Source organism: Symphalangus syndactylus, chromosome 2, assembly GCF_028878055.3.
Source record: "Symphalangus syndactylus isolate Jambi chromosome 2, NHGRI_mSymSyn1-v2.1_pri, whole genome shotgun sequence".
NCBI lineage: Eukaryota > Metazoa > Chordata > Mammalia > Primates > Hylobatidae > Symphalangus > Symphalangus syndactylus.
Window position 1 is genome coordinate 111,124,787 of NC_072424.2, and position 22,015 is coordinate 111,146,801.

General features: G+C 34.7%; 1 protein-coding gene across 9 annotated transcripts in view; it reads left to right on the forward strand.

Moving 5' to 3' along the window:
* Positions 1–22,015, forward strand: part of EYA4 (EYA transcriptional coactivator and phosphatase 4) — a 288,680-nt gene that overhangs the window by 129,819 nt on the left and 136,846 nt on the right. For all 9 annotated transcript variants that reach the window (XM_055264419.2, XM_055264439.2, XM_055264429.2 and 6 more), the window contains exon 3: positions 13,530–13,579. In XM_055264419.2, coding sequence (XP_055120394.1) covers positions 13,530–13,579 — 50 coding nt within the window. The remainder of the gene's footprint in view (positions 1–13,529; positions 13,580–22,015) is intronic.

Genomic DNA, 22,015 nt, shown 5'->3' on the forward strand with positions numbered 1-22,015 from the left:
AAACCTGAAATAGGTAAATGATTCTTCATTCAATCCTCCCTTGAAAATGAAAATGACTTCAGTAAATACTTGTGCTACAAATTACTCAGATGCAGTATTTACTCCTTTCCTGTAGGTCACTGTATCATTTAGAGCCAAACTGTAAAGATTATGAGAAAAAAAGAAATAAACTCAGAGTTAGATAAACAAATTAGAGACAGGAAATGCTACATTGAAATACTGTCTGAAGAACTTATGAAATGAGTTTAATCTTTCTTTTGAGATCTGTAATACACATTTTTGAAGGGATGAGAGATGAGAGTTGCAAGATACTGTTTTCTTTAAAGAAAATAATTATTTTTCATAAGCTATTAGAAAAAAGGGAATGTTAATATCAGATAATAGCATTATTATCTGATTTTATTATCTAATCATTAAGGATTACTCACATTATCCTCATCTCTTGGATTTAGCTATTCTTGTTTCATTTTCATTTCATTAGAAATTAATATATCCCTCTCTTTCGTAAACATAAAAGACTTTATTTTATAAAATATATTACATAAAATGTTAACATCTGTGTGAGCATTTATAATTGTGTTCATCCCTTCAGTCTACCTCAGATGAAAACATATACAAAATAAATTAAATAAAAATGCCTGTAATTATCCTTCCATTTTGTTGACATACATGTGTGCCTAAGACTAGAAGACAGCCCTGTACTTTTTAGAGTGAAGTAATAATGAAAGTGAAATCTTACATACCTTGTCTCATCCAAAAAACGAGAACAAACAAAAATGTTAAATGTTGGTAGGGAACTTTAAGTGAATACCATCCTTATTGATATTAACTTGCCATAAAGTGTTTCTCCTACAGAAATGTTTTGCTTTAAAGAAATTTAAAGTAAAACTTGCTTTTTGAAAATTTAATGCAGGGATTTAATTCCGAGTAGTTTACAACAATGGGTTATGAATGTATCACCATGACAGCAGGTTGCTAGATTCTAGGAGTCAGGAGATGTGGCTTCATTAAAAGCACCTCCAGATAATGCCCTACGTTAGATTTCACTGAAAGACAGGAGCTGCTGATGAGGGTGACCTCTGACATCAAGTCATCTTACTATAAACAGAAGGGCGTGGAAAGCCATTGGTCGGAACCAAGAGTGTTTACTATCCAGGTCTCCTCCTATTTAACCTACATAACTGCACTGCTCCTAGAGCCCGAAGGTTCACGCCAGAGCAAGGTGCTTTTAAGGCTACCTGGGTGTTGGTTAGAGACTATAAACCTCTCAGAGCATTCTGTAAACCTCCACCCAGGTTTCAGTCTACTGACAATGGAGACTGGAATTTATTGGCTGTTGAACTTCACACACACACGCACTACAGAACTGACTTCCAAATACAGCTGGAATAAATTTCAGGTTTGGGGATTTTGAATGAGGTAAGTTGCATTTAGCTTTTGGTTGAAGCGTTATCATTATTATTATGTTCCATGGGCAGTCACACATTTAAGTGTAGGCAGTTCTATCTCAGAGAAAAATATTTTTCTTGTTAAAATAGGTTGTTTAGATTTTTCAGTTTTTTAGTACAAGGATGATAGAAGAAACTTGTACATAGGAACTGAGCAAGCCAGTCAGTTAGAGAAAAGCCCTAATCTGTTTGTGGCTAAAGTTTGAAATACACTTCATCTTTGTTTACTTTATAAAATTCAGCTATTCAAATTACATTATGTTAATGTCGGGAGAAATGCAGATAACGTGATAAGTGATAATAGATTACATTTCACTACAAAACTTTTAACAGTCAACTTTGTTTTTCCCTAATAGTACATGCTACTGCAGGATTTAAAAAAATTAATACCAGCTATTTAAATGAAAGGCTTTTTTCTGCATAATTTGTTTTGAAATATGTGCTGAATTTGAACTTTTCATTAGATTTGAGATGTAGTCATCTTGATAAATATGTCATATTTTTAAGAGAATGAGTGTTTCCCTCCATTTATGGAACTATTTTTTTCTGAAACCATAATAGTAAGATCAAATTTAATTTTAACTTTTTAAAGAATCCTGAAGTGTTTAGTGAGGTTTACCTTCCTTTAGATGTGTACTGAGCACATACTTTGATTTAAAACCTTGATGTGGAAGCCTTTGGTATGCTTTGGTTTAAATTATTTAAATATATCTTTGTGTCTTTCTCAAGAAGAAAAAGTGTATTTTTGCTGCATCAGAGGGTTGAGATGTGGGAGAATTGTCACAATAATAACAATATTTGTTTTGTTTAAGACAATTGAGGGAAGCTTTGCTGTGTTGGGACTATTTTATTCTTGTGAGAACAACACAATTCAGGCAGAGAAAATATTCTCTATTCTAAGTATTTGTGAGTACTGATTTACTGTCAGAGGTAGATAGTTAGGGAACCTGCTGGAAGAAAGGGAGGATAGATTATCCCAGCCAATAAGTTTTCCTGTTTGGTTTACAGGGTCTACTGAGCATCAGTCAGCACTATCCAGTTTCCCACTTCTTTTCTGAGTTGTAGGTACTATTTTCTGAAATACTCTGCAATTGAATGATAATGTTACACTACCTTATTTTGCATTTTGTTTGTTTTCTAACTGAAAGTTCACTAAACCACTAAAATATTACTTATCAAAAATGACCAAGAAAAGCAAATACCAGTAATCATATAATGGGTTCTAACTTTTTGTGGGGGGAAGAAGAGGGACAGAGAGACCAATTTTTTATCTCTACTTTGGTTTTTCTCTTTTCTTCTCCAAGTTCCTTATAAATTACTCTCATTAGCAGTTTCAAAATTGTATGATCTAACTTTTTGATCCTGTAGCAACCCTGTAGAGGAAGGTGGTTGTGTGAGTCCAGGGGCAGCACACATTTTGCTTTAGGGAAATGGTGCAAGCCAAATTTAACAGGTAATGCAGCTGTTGAAGAAATAGAAAAGCCAGATGACTTCCTACGTGTATTGAGGAAACCAGGATAAACTGTCCTTAGAACCAGCTCCCAGAAAGCCATTTTAATTGAGGTCAAAGAGGAAGAAATTGTGAGTCTATCTCAATTATTTATTAGATTTACCTAGAATGAGACCTTCACTACAGATATACCTAATCTATAATTCCCGTACTCTTTAACCCTTGAGCATTCCTGCTGTATGAATCCCTTTTACATTTAGACTGCAGAGTATATTTAATTGTTTATGACAGTCCAGAATTTAGGGACATAAAAATTGTGAAATTAACTGACTAAATTTTACTTTCATCTAAGGAATAAGCTTCTGCATATAAAAATTATCGTAATACATTTTTTAGTTTTTAGTTGAAGTTACACAGTTAATGGTGCTGTTTCTTCTGGCCACATGCTTGTATGTGTGAAATGTTTCATATAGAACTATTTTCTCTTCAGCTCTTAGTTTACAGGTGATTTAATTTTTTTTTAAATTTGACTTAATTTGAGTATTTCTACTCAAACAAATCATGTAATTTGCATTCTTGGTGTGTAAATTATGCTACAGTCAGTGTTTTATTAACTCTACTAATTAAGAATTTTATTTTAGGATTAAAACCTGAGAAAAGGTGATTTGTAATCTTTTTTTATAACTGGTTATAGAAGAGAGATTTACTATAAAACTACTTTAAAATAGATTTTAAAACTCAAAAATGTTGCTACAATGTTGTGGAAAATATCAGATTCAATCCAGCATGCTATAAATACATTTTTTCTTACTGTATAAAGCTTAATTTTAAAAATAAAGAACTTGATGCCAACATTCTTGAATTTTCTCTTTATAAATGTTGCTATTTTAATGGAAGATCAAGAAGATAAAATTTGTAAAATTCAAAAATATGCCTGTTTTACATAATTATTTTATCAATGTATTGTTCTAGAAATATTTATATTTTATATAAATTAATCTACAGATATATAGAGATATATGTTGTTAAATTTAAAATTGCTTTAAAATTTTGTATGCATTCTATCAATTTGTTTTTAAAGTTAAAGAATTTCTAATTTTTTAAAAAGTTATGGTGATACTATTGGGCACATTAGGAGAGTTTTTATATATACTTTGAAAATGTTTTTTAAAGTTTAAGCATATGTACGTACTTATACAGACATATGCACACAGATAAACTTTAACAAAACTTTTGCATATGAGTTGAACAATTTTATATTGGTAATTGAGACAACCTTTATAGTCAATTATTGTTCAAATTGAAAAGGTTAGTTGTCATTTTTACTTAATAGGCAAATGATGGTGTACTAGAGTATATTACATAATGATTGATATTTTATGTTTGGAAACATATGATATGTAACTATGCCTGTGGCCAAATTCTTTTGAAGTTTAATGACCACGATGAGCTGCATTTGTTAAGTAGTAGAGCACTGGCTTGTCTGGGGTCCTGTTGTGCTTGGCAGATCTTGATAAATGGGTGAGTTTTTCTTAACCTTGTGGCCAAAACATTCCAATATCTTAAAAAATTTTTATAAAGATATAGAAGATGTTGCCAAAAACATGAGCAAGTTTTCTCCATTTAGGGGACTAGGGTAAATTTTTAAGATGATTTTTAAAGCAATATTTGTGAGAATTCATAAATATTCACTTCAATGCAGGGAAATCTAAAGTTTCTGATATGTAATACTGCTGGAATTCTTCTTTTCTGGTTCACTGCGAAGCTGCACAGTAGTCAGCAATGTTAATTTAGCTGCAGAAGATTCTACCAAATTAACATTATGATCATTAAGTGATAATGCTTTAGTTTAGAATAAAGTATTCATTTTGCTCTTTTTGTTATTCTAATACAATGTAAAGCATTTATCCATCTTTCTTGTGACACCCAGGATGGCAAAGAAACATATAAACAAAAGGTATAAAGAAGACCAAGATATATGAGGAAGTATCTCTTTAGGTGTTTGTTTATCATGCACATTTGTGAGAAAAAAATTCTTTTAGCGCTTGTGTATAGTATCTATGCATAGTATCAAGGCTGGACAATTTAGTCTTTTTTCCAGTCTTAGAGTGGGAGCTTTCATATGAGCTGTAACATGATATGTTAAAGCATCTTATGGTTCCTTTTGTGGCATTTTTAAAAAAGTACTGTGTTACCTTTGCCTGCTCCACTGGGTAATAATGAAAAAATATACCGTTAGAAGGAGTTTGAAATTTTCCTAAATAATTCATAAAGCCGATATGGCATTTATGGCAGGTGAAAAAGGACTGTGGCATAGCTAAGGAGAAAATGTGCTTTGGAATTTTGAAGGTTAATGTGGTTTGACATTTGGTGTAATACTTACCTACTGTACATAAATAATTGTGCTTTGTTTTTCTGTTATTGTTGCTAAGTTGCTTTTTGAATATATTCAACCTTGCTATGAACTCTCAAATCACTTGAAAGCTATTGTGACAGTTGTAGTTGATTAAGAGTTATAGACTATAGAAGTTTTTCCACTTAAAACATAATTCCTCCCTAGTGCGTGATTTTGTCTAATCTCCCTCCCCCAAACCAGGGTCCTGGAAGGCTCTCGCATTAAAGGCCAGAAATCAAGTGAGATCTTTCCTGTGACAGCCCAATACTAAAGGAGTAAAATAATTTTAGCTTCAGGTTTTTGGTGGTAGATTTTTATTTATTAATTCTGTAACTCCACTATTCTTAATAGGTATGTTATTTTGTCTACTGTTGCACTTAAAATAGAGTGTTAGATTGTATCTTTGATGTGTAGCAGTTAAAGAAGGGTTATGGCAGATTGTCTTTGAATGGAAGTAGATGCAGACTTCCAGGTATGCAGTAGAGAGTAGAGTCCTCTCACTTTTATAGTCAATAAATGGTGATTTGGGCTTTTAGAAACACGATTTTGGTTTTGCCAGGGAGAAGCTTGGTTAAGAAATGATAAAGAGGTTGAAAAGTGATAGAGTAAGAAAATGGAGGAATAAATAGACTTCCCTAGCTACATGAAAAGAATTTCAGAAAGGTATACATTTTACAGCTGCAAGATCTTTGTTTCTAAGGAAAACAAAGACACTTTATTAAAAGTTTTGTATTATTTAATAATTGGATTTTTACAAACTGTATTTCTAAGACTTTAATTTTTTGACCACCATTTGGCAAAATGACATTTTATTTTCCTTGAAAAGCCTCTCAAATTTGTATGAACATATTAAAACAGAGATATGTTTTTTAAAAATCTTGGTGACAACTTTTGTGTTGCAAAGATTTAATGTTTCAAGTTTTTAAAAGTCAAGAAGTGAAGTATAACATAAGTGAAAGATAGAAAATGAATCATATTGAGAAGTGTTGACACAATTTTACCCAGCTGAGAAAGTGCATCTCTAAGTTTATGTCCCTATGGGCCTAGCAGTACACCAATCCTATGATGATCTTCACAACATAAATCTTATTTACTTGGATCCAAAAATAATCATAGGTTATCACAGTAAAGTGTACATCTTACGGGAAGTCCTTGAGTGGTATTAACTTTTAAATATTATATTAAGGATATAAGCATATATTTTCTTTCACAACTGTACGTAAGTAAACTTTGGAATAATTTTTAGTAAAAGCTTATATTGTAAAAATTGTCTATGTTTTGCCTGTTTCATTTGTTACATTAGGACTCAATTTTTAACTTAATACCTACTTTTACATTTTTTTATGTTCCTTCATACATTCCTGAGGTATGTAATAGGAAAGGACATATGTAATAGGAAAGGATATATTTTAATTCATATGCATTAAATGCTGCTAACTAGAAACCAGGATGATCTAGGACAGCCCATTAAACTCTGTATCAGTCGGTTATCAATTTTTAAAAAAATTAATGTGACAAGGGCCAATCAGTTGAGATGCATTAAATAAGAACATGATAGCTATTCCTGGAATAAAGCTGGAATAATTATTTAAAATACTTTTAAATTACAATATTTAATTTAAAATTCAAATATTGATAACTTGTAAGTATTACCAAATGTGAAAAATGTCACATAGCCATGGATATTTCAAGAAGTCTTTTATTTTCACTAAATTAGAAGCTAAAGGTAACTAAAGTTAGATACCATTCTGCTTTATCAGGCAATAATTTACAACAATTTTATTCAATCCAGTCATAAAATTCATTTCATAAAGTATGCATTCATATAAGACTCTAGGCATTGATATACTACAGTTTTTTGAAATAAATATCACTTATTCAGTCAGATTCACATCTTAGAGTATTCACATTCGAAATGCCAACAAAGCCGACAAGTCTAAATTGTTGTTGACAGTAATTCTGTATCGTTTTCTATGTTTACAAAGAGTTTGGCATGCAATAATATGTAATATAATCTCTATTTTTGGAAAAAAAATTTTTATATCTGCTTATCCATGTTTGCCTTAAGCAGTAGTGCATTTAATCTCATTTACATTATATTTTATATTTTCTACACAGTTCAGTGAAGAAATAGTCTTACCATCCGTAAGAATATATATTAATAAATTATTTATTACATAAACTTTCATTTGTGAAATTCTAATCTAGAATTTATAGTTGCTGAATCCACCTTTTGTTATCAGTGTATAGTATGTCCTAAGACTCAATTATTAACGCTCATTTCAAAACAAAATGAAGTTCCACAAGAGATCTTTTGAAAATGTCTTCTTACATTATTCTATTCTTTACATTTTTTATTCCCATTAATGTTTTGGGATTTGTAATCAGAACTGTTCACTAGAAGATAATTGGGATAATTGAGCCCAGCCATTTTAGAAGATGCTAGATATAATAAAAGAAACTTGCTCTTATTTGCAAACTTTTTTTATGAGTTAATTCTCCTCAAAAGATTGTGAGCTTCTCAAAGCACCTAGTGGTTTGGAGACGTTAAAAAAATTAAGATTGATTTTTATATATGAATGTAATAGTCATAATTCCAAAGAGTCCAGAAATTATGGTATTTTCTACATATATTTTCCAAATATTGAAAGTATTACTTATTCTCAATACCAAATCCCACATTCTTTATTTTAAAGTATACTTTATGTTACTCATGTAAATACAACCTAAAAAGCTTGAGGGGTGAATAGTATTGTGAAATAAGAGATGCATAGTGTTGTGTAATAAGAGAAATCGTATTTTAAAATAATTGACTAATGTAGTAATATTGACCAGTCCTCTCTACTCCTTTATTCTGCTTTATTTTCTTCTCAGCACTTACCACTGCTGGCACTGTATTGTTCGTTTACCAGTTTACTTATTTCTTGTATGTCTCCTCCACTAGAATGCATGATCAGGGCAGACAAGTGTTTGTTGGTCTAGGTGAGTGCTGTTCAGTAGAAAAATGATACAAATCCTATGCGTATTTTAAATTTTCTAGTAGTCACACTTGAAAAGTAAGAATCAACAGGAGAAATTATTTTATTTAACACAGTATACCCAAAATATCATTTTACTCTCAATATCAAAAATACTAAGATATTCTACTTCCTTTTTTTCATAGTAAGACTTTGAAATCTGGTGTGCTTTTTACACTAACAGCACATCTCAGTTCAATTCAGCCACATTTCAAGCTCTAAATAGCCACGTGTGGTTAGTGGCTCCTGTGTCAAACTGCTCACGTCTAGTTCATCTCTGTGGCTGGAACGCTGCCTCGGATATCTCAGGCATTCAGTAAAGCCTTGCTGAATGAGCAGATCTTGATATTTTGGACAGAAAAAGAAACAACCCAGAAGTTGTTTTTTACATTAGATTTTTTTTTTTTTGGCTGTTTTTGGGGTGGTGGCGGTGGTGGATGCTAGAGATATCTGGATAATTTTTTTCAAAACTACTATTTATTTTGCTTACATGGAGTTTAAATGTTACTAGTGCTTGGTAAAAACTGGTTACTTCAGTAGTCTAGTTTAAAGGATTCCTTTAATGACTGATGTATTATAAAAGTAACTAGTAGGTTCTTCTTTGAAAATTGTTCCACAGAACTTTAATTTCCACTCTTAGTTTTAAATGGGAGATATTAGTCAAGAGTACAAAGTTTTACTTATGCAGGGTGGGTCGTTCCCAGAAATCCACTGTACAGAATAGTGCCTATAGCAACAATATAGGCACTAATATTATATATTTTTAAATTCACTGAGAGTAGATTTATATTATGTTCACACACACACACACACACACACACAGTTTGGGAGGAAACTTTTGGAAGTGATGGGTATGTTCACAGCATAGATTACAGTGATAGTTTCACAGGTGCCTTCTTATCTCAAACTCATCAAGTTGTATGCATTAAATAGGTGTACCTTTTTGTATATCAATCATACCTCAATAGAGTGAGATTTTAAAAAGAAAGAAAAGTAAACTAATGAACACAACTGGCAAATGTAGCATAGGAGAGAATGAAAGGCTTGATATGTGGCCTTAAGTTATAATTCCAGTCTTGCTAGTGTTAGCTGTGGGATATTAGGCAAGTTGTTGAACCTCTTTGCACATTAGTTTTCTCGTTCATAAGAGGAGGATTTTATTCATCATACCTCTCTACATGCATTAAATGAGATTATATATATACATAGTCTAGCAGAGTGGAAAAGAATATTTGCTTAATAAATGGCAGTAAATATGATTGTTGCATAATTGAAATAAAATTTTAAATATTAAGATGTTTTGATCTTCATTTTGAACATTTTTAATTCATATGTTTATGAATTTTAGGTTCTTCGTAGGTTCTGGTTAAAATGCTTTCATAGATCTGGATTTGAAATTTGCTACATAACTTGCTTTCAGGTTGTCTGCTTCTCAGTGTTAGTATATGGGAACTGGGAAGAAAATTGTATGTATCTAAGCACTGTGCCTGGCGTGTGGTAAACACTCAAAAATTTTAGCTATTCTTCATCCATTCCTTCATCTAAAACATTTAGAATTTTGATATTTGTGTTTTCATTGAATACTAATAGTTACTTTTCTTAAAATAGTTGAACATTTAAGTCTTTTTCATGGTGCTTGGAATTTTCCTGTATTTTTTAATTTCTCTGAAGAGATATTGCATAGGTTAAAGTTCACTTTATTTGCAGCAAGTTGCATTCATTTACGCTATTCATCCTTTCTCTCTTGGTGTGTGTGTGTTTGTGTGTGTGTGTCTGTGTATATTTCTATGGAAAAATTTTCAACATTTATTTTTTTATTTATTTGCCCACTCCCTTGTGTGTCTTGTGAAAACTAGGATTTGAATTTAACTTTTTGGCATGAAATTCTGACTCATTTCTTGGCCTGCTTGTTTTCCACTTTATTCAAAACACATTCAGAAGTAAGCCTGGGGTGATGGTGCATGCCTGTAGACCCAGTTACATGGAAGGCTGAGACAGGAGGATGGCTTACACTAGGGAGTTTGAGACTGTAGTGCACCATGATTGCACCTATGAATAGCCACTGCAATCCTGCCTAAATGATAGTCATTGAAGGTTCTATATGTTTTGTAAGAATATTCTTTCTTATGTAGCATATATGGTTCAGCACTTGCCATTTAATGAAGTCTCAATTGGAAGAGTGTGTTCAAATTAGGTAAAACTATCCATTTGCCTCTAATTCTATGATCAAAACCCTATAAATATCTTTCTTGATGATTCCTTTAACTCCTCTACCTTAATTCAGAAATAAGATAGGGTTTTGAAGTAATTTGAAGATGTCATAAAATAACCTTTTTTGTCTTTGGTATATCTAAACTTTCTTTTCAAATACAGATAAAAAGATCTGATAATATTCTAGTTAATACTTCAATCAATTACAATATTCTGTCAATTCTATCTCAGAAGTGTTTGTCAAAAACACCCTCTCAGTTCACCCCATGGCTCCTGTCTTAATTTGAGTCTTCACCATCTCTCACTGACAGATTGAATGGTTCAAAGTAGCATTTGGGGAACACCTACTCAGGGCTGGGGATATAATGAGGTACCAGATCAATACCATCTCTGCCTTCATGGAACTTCTACTATCCCTTTTGTTGCATTAGGCTTTTCCCAACTTTCAGCCCTCACCTCATCCCCCTTCCACATTAGCTTCTATAGCATCTCTACCCAGTTTGTTTTTTACAGCCTTTCAATGGTCTTCACTGACCAAAGGTTAAATTCCAAATTCTTTACCATATATAAGGGCTTCATAACATGCTTCCTCTGGCAAACTTCTTGACACTGAAATACCTACCATTTCCCACATACAGTCTCTGAAGACTCAATTCAGAACTCACTTTCTTCATTGCCTTCTCCATCTTCCTTTGGCTGGGTTAATTTGTTCTATGAACACTCACAATACTTTAGATAGACTTTCCCTAGAGTAGTCATGGTATCCTAAATATTATTCTTCTCTCATTTGACCAAGAACAAATGAATGAAACCTGTAAAAATAACCACTCTGCTAAATGGTTATTTTAATATCTAAAGGAATTTCTAATTCATTCTTTCATCACATGCCTGTTAAGCATTGGTTATAAGTCTGGGACTCTGTGGGTAGTAAATAGCAAAAACCCTGTAGATGTGTTCTCTGCATTTACTGTTACTACTTTGAGAATAAATTAAAACAAGCAGAACTTTCTAGTAAGTTCTTTGGGGTAATTATGCTTTGGAAAGCCGTGGGTGTTAAAAACTAAAAAAAGTTAAATGATAGGAAGCTTGTCTGTCTCTGACTTTCAGTTGGGAGCATATGTCTAGTTTGTGGTGGTCTGGAGCTTCCTCAGCCAGTCCCAAGGTCCAGTCATCATGGTCTTGAGGAAAGTGACATTCACCTGGGGATAATTTCTATGTATTCATTGGGCAGTTCATATACTTTTTTGGCGATAAATCATAGGCAAGAACCAGTAGGAAAGAAGGTTCTTTTTTTTTCAGATATGCTTTCCTTTTAATTCTTGTTTTCCTCATACAAATTTAATGGACGTAAGACTTGTGGAATTTGGAGTTAATTTTATGTTTACATTTTAAAAAAAGCATTTCCCCCTCCCCACCCTTTCCCCTTTTCTCCTCCTACTCCTTATTCCTCTTCCTCCTCCTCCTCTTCTTCTTTTTCCCTTCCCTCTGCTCCCCTCCCTCCCTTCCTTCCTTCCTTCCTTCCTTCCTTCCTTCCTTCCTTCCTTCCTTCCTTCTTCCTCCTCCTTTCTTCCTCTTCTCCCTCTCCTCCTTCTCTTCTTCTTTCTCTTTTTCCTTCCTCTTCCTTTCCTCATCCCCTCCTCCTTCTCTACCTCCTCCTCCTTTTTCTTCTCTCCATGAAACCGCTTTTTTTTTCTTTTTTCTTTTTTTCTTTTTTTTTCTCCTCCATCTCATGGTACTGATTACCATGTTAAGGGCATAGAAGACATTACATAATAAAACAGGATGACAGTCTCTTTGCTGGTCAGTTTTATTTTCATATTGTGTAAGTGTATACACAAGATGCAAAAGAGACTACAGAGTTAATCAAGAAAGTAATTGATTTCCCAGATTATAAAAATGTCTAGACTTTGTATTAAAAGCAAAAGACAGGGATTTTTGAAAATGTAGCGTTTTTGTGAGTTTGTTTTTTAAGCATTCTTCTGAGACAGAGGAGGAAAAAATTACTTTGTGAGTTGGAAAGACAATGCTGTATCTTCAAAGCTTAAGACTTACTTTTAAGTTGTACTGTTCATATTGCAATTCACATTGCACACATGTTCCTCATGGTATATATTCAGTAGAATATTTTTTTGCTTCCAAACCACATATTGGAAGTAAAACTCCTTGGATTCCATAGGTTGCATAGTTAAGTTATTGAAATATGAACATCCAGAAATAGTGGGCTTATAAATGTATATTGTACATTTTTCATATTAACCAAGAGATTTTTGAAGTTTAGTCTACTCTGCATATACTTTTAAGACCATAATAATCAGATATAGATATATGTGCTTGAAGTGAAATTGTGCAAAGCTATGGATTTCACCATCTTTAGAGGATTTACCACATACTTTTGTCCAGAAATAGATAGCATGGCCTTGAAGTATGAGTTATTCTCATCCTTTACCTCTATGGGTTAAAAACCACAAAGTTTAAATATAGTCTGCAAGATATACTGAAAATATATGTGTGAAGCAGTGCTAAACTTAATTGATATGTTGAGACGTATATAAAACATACAGCCACTAGACTGAGAAAATGAAAATTAGTGTATGAACATTTTAGTTAATGCTGTGCTTTGCATCAAAACCTGGTGTTTATTATTATGTGCTTTTAGTAGGAGACAGAAGCAGTATCAGTTGGAAAAACATTTCTTAGTGGATTCACAACAGTGTAGCTTTCTAGCTCCTAAGTGGGAAACCTGGTTCTTTGGTTTCTTTGTTCCTAGTTAGGCTTATCCCCAGTTATTTCAGCTGAACATTTTACATACTAATGGAATCTAGGGAAGGGTATTTGGCAGCTGTTCGTGGGATAATAATGAAATACACTATTTATGCTGCTGCTATAAAGTGTGGGGGGTATTTTATAGAGAACTTGGTGAACAGAGCTGTATCCACTTTAATAGTGTGTGAACCTGAGTGAGGAAGTTGTATTTTCATATGAGAATAACTAGTACTCTTTTCTTACAGGTAAAGAAAACGTGCACAGAATCAGATGTTTCAGAATCTCAGAATTCCAGGTACAGTAAAATAAAGACCAAGACTCCACTAAGGAGAATTGCAATTTTGGAGCCCTAGTAAGATATTATACCTGAGACACAATTGTGATTTGAAACATTGAGCTTCTTGAAGAACTTATCTTTATGGAAACTGTATATCATGCTGGCTGGCATACCACTACTCATAATATTAGTAAAAAGGACTGGATTGAAGTCAGTTTTAAGGAACAATAGTGGAAATATCTCTAGAAATACGTGAAAAAAAATCCCTTGGCATTAAGTTAATCTTCATTTTTTTGTTCTAATTTCTTTTTATAATGTTTTGAATCTAAAATTGTGCCAGATACTGAATAACTGTCAAATCTGTGTTTACAAAAAAAAAAAAAAAAAACTATGATATTTCTTTTTCTTTGCAGTGAAACATTGCTAGATTTTGAGAATGTTGTCAAATTAGGAAACTCATAGTTAATTTGGCATTCTCGTTTGGGTTGTTTGGAACCTGTGGAAATGATGAATTAAAGTGGTCAGACCACTTCATATAGGAATTTAGCACCATTTAGTTGTTTGTGGTTGAACCAGATGTCCAACAGATTTTTTTAGACCTACACATTTTCATTGCTTTCATTTCAAAGTCCAGGCTGCAATTTTGAATGGATAAGTAAAAGTATCGTAAATACTATGACAACAATAAGCACATGTTCTTACTATGCTATGAGTGATATGACTTAACCTATTTGTATTCAATTGAGAGATAGGTCTCGGTTTATTTTGTCCCACTTGCTCCAGCATATAGTGCATGTAGTGATTTTCTTGGTACATGAAAACATTGCATATCTGGGTAAAATGTTAATGGCCAAGACCAAGGTGGGTGGATCACCTGAGGTCAGGAGTTCAAGACCAGCCTGGCCAATATGGTGAAACCCCATCTCTACAAAAATACAAAAATTAGCCAGGCATGATGGTGGGTGCCTGTAATCCCAGTTACTCGGGAGGGTGAGGTGGAAGAATCACTTGAACCTGGGAGGCGGAGGTTGCAGTGAGCTGAGATCGTGCCATTGCACTCCGGCCTGGGCAACAGAGCGAGACTCCATCTCAAAAAAAAAAAAAAAAAAAAAAAAAAAATTAATGGCCGTTATGTTTTTCTTTTTGTAGAGTAAGTGTATCTTATGTATAGTCCACTTATAGTTTGAGTAACTCTTGTTTTGTTGTATGCAGTATGATATTCCTATAATTGATTCCTATACATATTATATTAAAATGATTGCATGTGGATTTTCCCTTTGGATCATGAAGAGCATATGATATGATATCCGATTTTTGATCTTTGATCTTTGTTCTGTGTAATTAGCTATCAAAATGGAACTAATTTTAGATTATTGGAGCGTTAGGAAATGGATGAACCACTTAATGTTTTCCTACAAAGCAGAGTAGTTCTAGGATGTGCGAACAGAAGGGAAGACTGGGGCTCTATTCCTTGGAGGCACCTCCTTCCTAAGTATTTGCGGACCTATATAAGTGACCTGCCTATGACTTGCTTTGTAAGGATGATAAACGCAATTAGATAATTTTTGCAAGCAGCTGGTCTTGGGAGTTAGGAAAAACGGAACAATATAATCATCCTTATTATTAATATTTCATATCAAAATTTTTTAGCTTTGAGGCTACTCAGGATTTTTGGACAGATAATACTATGCTTAAGCAAATTTTAAACTAACAGAAAGCAATCAAACTGATTCATTGTTCATAGTTGGTGTCAGTAAGTTGGAGAAGAAATAGAGTTCAGAGCTCAGTGTATTTAAACCTGGAATTAGGTCATTCTTTTTTATCTAGAAAATCCCAGCCCATGTGGCCTTAAAAATATAGTTTTATTTTTAAGAAAAAAATAGTTTTTTTAAAGACTGCTTAAAATATATTTGTCATTTAATAATAAATGTCTCTCTAAATGGAAAAGTAGCCAAAGTTCCTGGAAATCAGTGGTTAGTTGCCATGGATTAGCTGTTTAAAGTTTCCTAATCTGTAATATAAATGGGTAAAATCAGGCAAATCAATTTCTAAGAACTTCATAACTTCACGATATCAAAAACAAGCAAACAAATACAGTAATTTTTCTTAAAATGTGAGATGGAAAGACCTTCAAGAAGACCTAGAGTCATTTATTGGTTCAAGTTTGCCCAGACATTTTGATAGTGACAGGTCTCCTCTCTTGACCTGTGGTACAATGGCCAATCTCCACACTCTGGTCAATATCTATCAATAACGTAAAAATGTGACTGTTCTTGGATCCTGTATTTATTCGCCAATATTAGGTCTGAGAGTGCCAGAACTGGTACTTAGTTAATGTATTGATGGAACACCAAGGAGAGAATAAAATATACTAAAAAGCACTCAGCACAAAAAGGATACAAGAATTTACTGAATAGTGAACAAATTATATGCATGTACTGAGGTTCAGTTTTTGTAACCTGTCAAAAAACAAAAAAATGACAACCAAACAAGAAAAATGTCTCTAATATAGACACTAGGCAGCATTATTTTAATACATACATATATGGGTACATTCTTTTTTGCTCATTAAGAACCACAGGGCCTGATGCGGTGGCTCACGCCTGTAATCCCAGCACTTTGGGAAGCCGAGGCGGGCAGAACATGAGGTCAGGAGATCGAGGCCATCCTGGCTAACACAGTGAAACCCCATCTCTACTAAAAATACAAAAAATTAGCCAGGCATGGTGGCGGGCGCCTGTAGTCCCAGCTACTCAGGAGGCTGAGGCAGGAGAATGGCGTGAACCCGGAAGGCGGAGCTTGCAGCAGTGAGTCGAGATTGTGCCACTGCACTCCAGCCTGGGTGACAGAGCGAGACTCTATCTCAAAAAAAAAAAAAAAACCCCACAAAATATATATATTTAATATATATATATTATATATATGTATATATTTTTTTCTCTCTCCTCTGTGTATGTATCTCTCTCTCTCTCTCTCTCTCTGTGTGTGTGTGTGTGTGTGTGTATGGAAGAGAGAGAGAGACAGACAGAGAGAGAGAGAGATTCAGATTGAGATTTAAAGCCCGGGGCTAGGTAGTTTTATTCTAAACAAATATCAAGTAAAGAATTGAACTCAAAATGAAATACTGTATTCACATAAAATGTGAGCCAGAGACCTACTGCCTAAAAAATGCTGCCTCACTTGGAACCTAAAGCTAATATCATTCATTTATTTAGTTAGCTTTATAGTATGTTGGTTTTGGATTTGAAATGATTAGAATAAATGCAGATGGAAAGTGTTTTTACAGTAGGGAAATAATTAAATTGGGTGTGGAGACTTTGACAAGAGAATTCTTGAAGTGACATATGTGTATCAGCAAATTCTTTTTCTTGCTTGGCCTTAATTCTTTTGGGAAGAAATGCTTGGGCTGCAGATGTAATGGTATATTGGGAAAAAGAATTTACAAATGCATGGAATATAAGTAAGGCACCAAACTGTCTTCTTTGAAATAGCATTACATGTATATAGTATAAGCTAGACGTCAGGGATAGTATTTTCTCCCTGTTTCCTAAGGCTACTAAACTTGATGTCATGTGGAAAGGGATATGATGTGCTTTGTGTAAAATTTGACATTCCTTAAATGTGCTTTCCTCTGTGTTGCTAACCATGTCCAGGATGTGCTATTGTTCCTAAACTAATGTTAACCATAAAATGAATTTATGAGAAAAACAAAATTAATATCCTTACCCTAAAATTAAGTTTGTTACTAGATAGACCATCTTAAAACATAAACTGAAATGATATTTTGCATTGTTGTTTTTTTCTGTCTTCATGGTGAATTTATTTGTGTCAATTTGGGTCCCATTTGACTCATCACTGAAAATACATGGTTCCTGTTTAATGTAATAAATAGCTCCTGGACAAATGAATTTTACAGCAGAAGTTTCCATGAGTCTTATTTTTTTAACTCCTCTACTTTCAGTCCTTTTTATTTCTGATAATGAGGTGAGGAAATGATTTATCTCATTCTTGTATTGCATACTTTACAAATATCTTAGGGTGTCTCTGTGTTAAAGTAGTCCCTATAACACAAATGATTTCTCTGTTGAATTTCTATTTCTGTTTCTCTTTGCTTTTTCTCTCTTGGGCCACTGACTAGCATTTTCATCAAGAAGAGAGCAAAGACATAGGAAGAAAATAAAACTCAAAATAGGAAATTCTTATTTTATACTTGTTTTGTTAATTAGAGAGTGAATAGAAATAGAAATTGTGGTGAAATTGGGCTGTGAAGTGACTTATCAGGAGTTAAGCCAGCTCTTGTCCTTTAGTAGCTTTGTTTCATCCTGGCCACAGTGTCACCAGTAGAATGTAGTAAGGAGATCTAAGGAGAATCTTAAAATATAGGAAGAACTTATGGTATGTATGAGCTAAGATGATAGTTTTTCCACATGGAGAATAACAAAACATTCTGTGGGTAGTGGGGAGGATTTGCTCTTCTGCACTTCGTAAGTTAAAGAAATTGAGTTTGCTGAGAACTTAATGATTACCTGAAATTAGCAAAGGCCTTGGCCTGTGTCTTCTTGCCCTAGTCTTTACTAACTTTCCAGTTATTAAGAGAAAGGCAAAATGACTTTCCGGTTTTTAAAGAAGCATTGGAATTAGTTTCAGTTTAATATGTAATATTTAAGTGAGCCTCAGGGAGTTTAATCTATTCAATGTCTACATGAAACAGCTTAAAAAATGAAATTCCTAACTCCTATTATGTAGACAGTTGTGATTTAATAACGTTTAATATATTCAATTATACATACTTATTTGCTAGTAAAATAATTATTGCAGTACTTCCAGAAGACTGAAATGTTTATCTGCATATAATTGCCGGTCTCAAAATTAAATGCTGTATTGTTTTCAAAGCAGGGAAAGCTGAGGGCTCCTTTGTGAAACATGCATAGTATTTCATTGTGTCAAATCGGAGGCCCATCTAGCCCAATATTCTGTCTCCAAGAAGTACCAAAAATCGTTACTGCCCGTTTGCGTTTTTCTCAAACCTGGAAGTTTGGAATATAGTTCTAAATACCTTAGATTCTCTCAGTAACACGATCTGGTTGTACAGTCCACAGAATTAGGTAACCATTTCTTGGACTTAATTATATTATTATCATATATTATCTTTTTGACTAACGAACCCAGGAAATTACTAATCACAATGCAAAGTAATAATTAATTCCTTTAATTATTAAAAACCACCTCTTTCAAATTACAAGGCATACTTCCCCTGAAAATGATAGATATTCTAATAAGTAAATATTCTAAGAGTGTGATTTAGTTCTCACGTCATTTATTTAACCTGAGTCATATTATAGCTTAATCTTTTTCTTCCCAATTTGGGAAGTGTTTTGTCTTGTTTCAAAGTCTGGCCTCATGTGGATGCTTCTCTAGTCTTTTCATCATTTTTGGCTGGCATTTACTGGAGATTTTCAGAATTTGTTTTACCTTTTCTGGAGTGTGCTGACAGATTCCTGCAGCTGTGGATGCAGACGGGACTGTGAATGAGGGTGAATGCTGTCCTCTGTTTTGCTGTTAATTGTGTCTTTGATAGCTGACCTATCTTGATCCTTTGTTCATGGTGGCATCCTGTGCTGATTTCCTCAGATAATTGTCTGTGGTGTCTGCCAAATCACTTATTTCAGTGATAATTGCAGATTAAAAAACAGTCTCGGCCAGGCACAGTGGCTCACGCCTATAAACCCAGCACTTTGGGAGACCGAGGCGGGTGGATCACCTGAGGTCGGGAGTTCGAGACCAGCCTGGCCAACATGGTGAACCCCTGTCTCTACTAAAAATAAAAAAATTAGTCGGGCATAGTGATGGGCACCTGTAATCCCAGCTGCTCGGGAGGCTGAGGCAGGAGAATCACTTGAACCTGGGGGGCGGAGGTTGCAGTGAGCCGTAATCATGCCACTGCACTCCAGCCTGGGTAACAGAGTGAGACTCGGTCTCAAAAATAAAAAAAGTCTCAAAACATAGACTATTGTTTCCTAAATGTCTTATCACATGTGTGCCCAATTGGCCCTTCTAGTAACTCATTGGGAAATCCTGGTAACTTATCTTTATTGGCCAGTGTAGCTGAGTGTTATTTGTACACTTGTTGATTTCTCTCTGCACTTCCCCTGTAGAGTTCATCATTTTCTAAGATTAAATGAATGGGCAAATGAGAATAAAATAGTACATGTCCCTTCTCATTGTTTCTCAGAGAGTAGTTGCTTATTATGTGTTTACATTGAAGAAGACTCATCCTAAAACCCATTAAGGAAAAAGGATAGGCTGCAACCAAAAGGAAGAAGGGCCTCACTGTGGCATTTCTTCATTCACACTGTTTATTTAACCTTTGCCTCACTGTCTTCAGCTCCCTAGGTTTTATTCTTGATGCTTTTGATTTCTTTTGTTTCATACTTTTTCACGTATAATCTCTGTTTACAACTCTTGATGTGGCCCACAGTGCCTAGCATGCTCCGCCCACGTCCTTCTGCTTCTGCTCAGTGTGCATTAGCTGCTTCTTGTTAGGAGGTCTGCATTCACCAGTGCTACTCGCCTCTCTCTACAGAGGCTGGGACTCTCCTTCCCTTTCAGTTTCTCCTTTCCCCTCCCACATTTGCTTACCTACATCATTTCAAATGATCTTCCAGATGTTTTGCGCCTGTTGCAGCACTCTCCCCTTCTCTAATTAGAGACAACTTAATGGTTATTCATTTCACTACTATAGAGACTTAGAGCTTGATTTCATAGGTCAGGCATCTACAAACTGTGATCTGAAAGGAGAGATTGCCAGGGACAGACCTTTAAGTGGAGTGGCCGCCAAACTCCTGAAGAAGCTCAATGCTTTAAGGAAGCCTTCCCTAGCCAGCCGACTAGTCCAGCCCCACCATCACATGGCCACAGGGTACCATGTTCTTCTTCAGAGATTCTGCATTTGGTAAATGCCTCCTCAGTTCACCAGACTATAAGATCTATAAGATTAGAGTTCATATCTGCCTTTGTTCACCATTGCCTCATTAGTATACAGCACAGGGCCTAGCACATAGCAGGTCCCTAGTACGTATCTGTTAAATGAATGAATAACTTCCAAATACACAAATCTGGCTTGCAATTGCTCCTGGAGTATCTCTTTTAACCACAAATCCCTAGTGTAATTTCGTTAGGGATTTCTCTCTGCCATCTCAGCTCCACTTGTGAAAAATTGTAATTACACTTCTTTCCCCAGGGTCTTTCCTTTCTAGTGATAAATAATTGTCTCAGTTGTCCTGTCTCAGAACTTTTGAGCAATCTTTGACTTCTTGCCCCCTTTCCTAATCCTGGTGGTCATCAAGTTGACATTCAGCTATAGCCCCCCAATTTTCTATGAAACCATGTTTTTTGAATTTTCCTCTGCCGTGCTTTTTGAATCTCTTTATCCTGCCTCATCTCACTGCCACTATGAAAGTTCAGAATCTTGCCATCTCACCTCTGCATGAATGCAGTAGGTCTTCACATGGCTTACTTGGGTCTAGGCTCTGCCTTTCTGTTCTGCCGAGACTGTCAGAGAGGCTTTCTTAATGACACTTTCCATATGGTGTTGCCCTGTTGGTCAATGGATCAGGCAGTATTCAGTAGACAGAGTATATACAGAAGCATGAGCAAATAACCTTAAGAATTTATTTGTGCAGGAAGTAAAAATGTGAAAATATACTTTTTGTGCCTAATTACTGCCCACAAAAGGTCGGGGGTTTTCTGGGCTACCTGTTGTCCACTCTCCTAGTTCCCTTATTTTTATTTTTATTTTTTGAGACAGACTTTCGCTCTGTCACCCAGACTGGAGTGCGGTGGCAGAATCTCGGCTCACTGCATACTCCACCTCCTGGATTCAAGCGATTCTCCTGCCTCAGCCTCTCGAGTAGCTGGGACTACAGGCGCCCCCGCCACCACACCTGCCTATTTTTTGTATCTTTAGTTGAGGTGGGGTTTTGCCATCCTGGCCAGGCTGGTCTCAAACTCCTGTCCCCAAGTGATCTGCCCACCTTGGCCTCCTAAAGTGCTGGGATTACAGGCGTGAGCCACTGCACCTGGCCCTAGTTCCCTTATTTTGCTCTGTTAAATGTTGCTTGAGTCTCATTTTGTATTCTACCTATAGTTCCAAACTGACATAGCAGTGCATGGCTCTAACATTAGTCCCACAACATTCTAGGAAAAAATATATACCAGTTACATAGGTATGGTTTTCCATCTCCCCTGCTGTCTCCATTTCCTACATATATCATAGAATAAAATCGTGTATGTGTGAACTCTGTGGCCACCCAAGGGCATCTATTTTTAGGTAATACTTATCTGGTAAGTTCTACAGATGAAATCATTTCATTAGAGGGATAGAGGAGAATAAGAGCACCTGGGGGTTAGGAAGGGCTTTATAGAAGATTGGGGGGCTATAGCTGAATGTCAAAG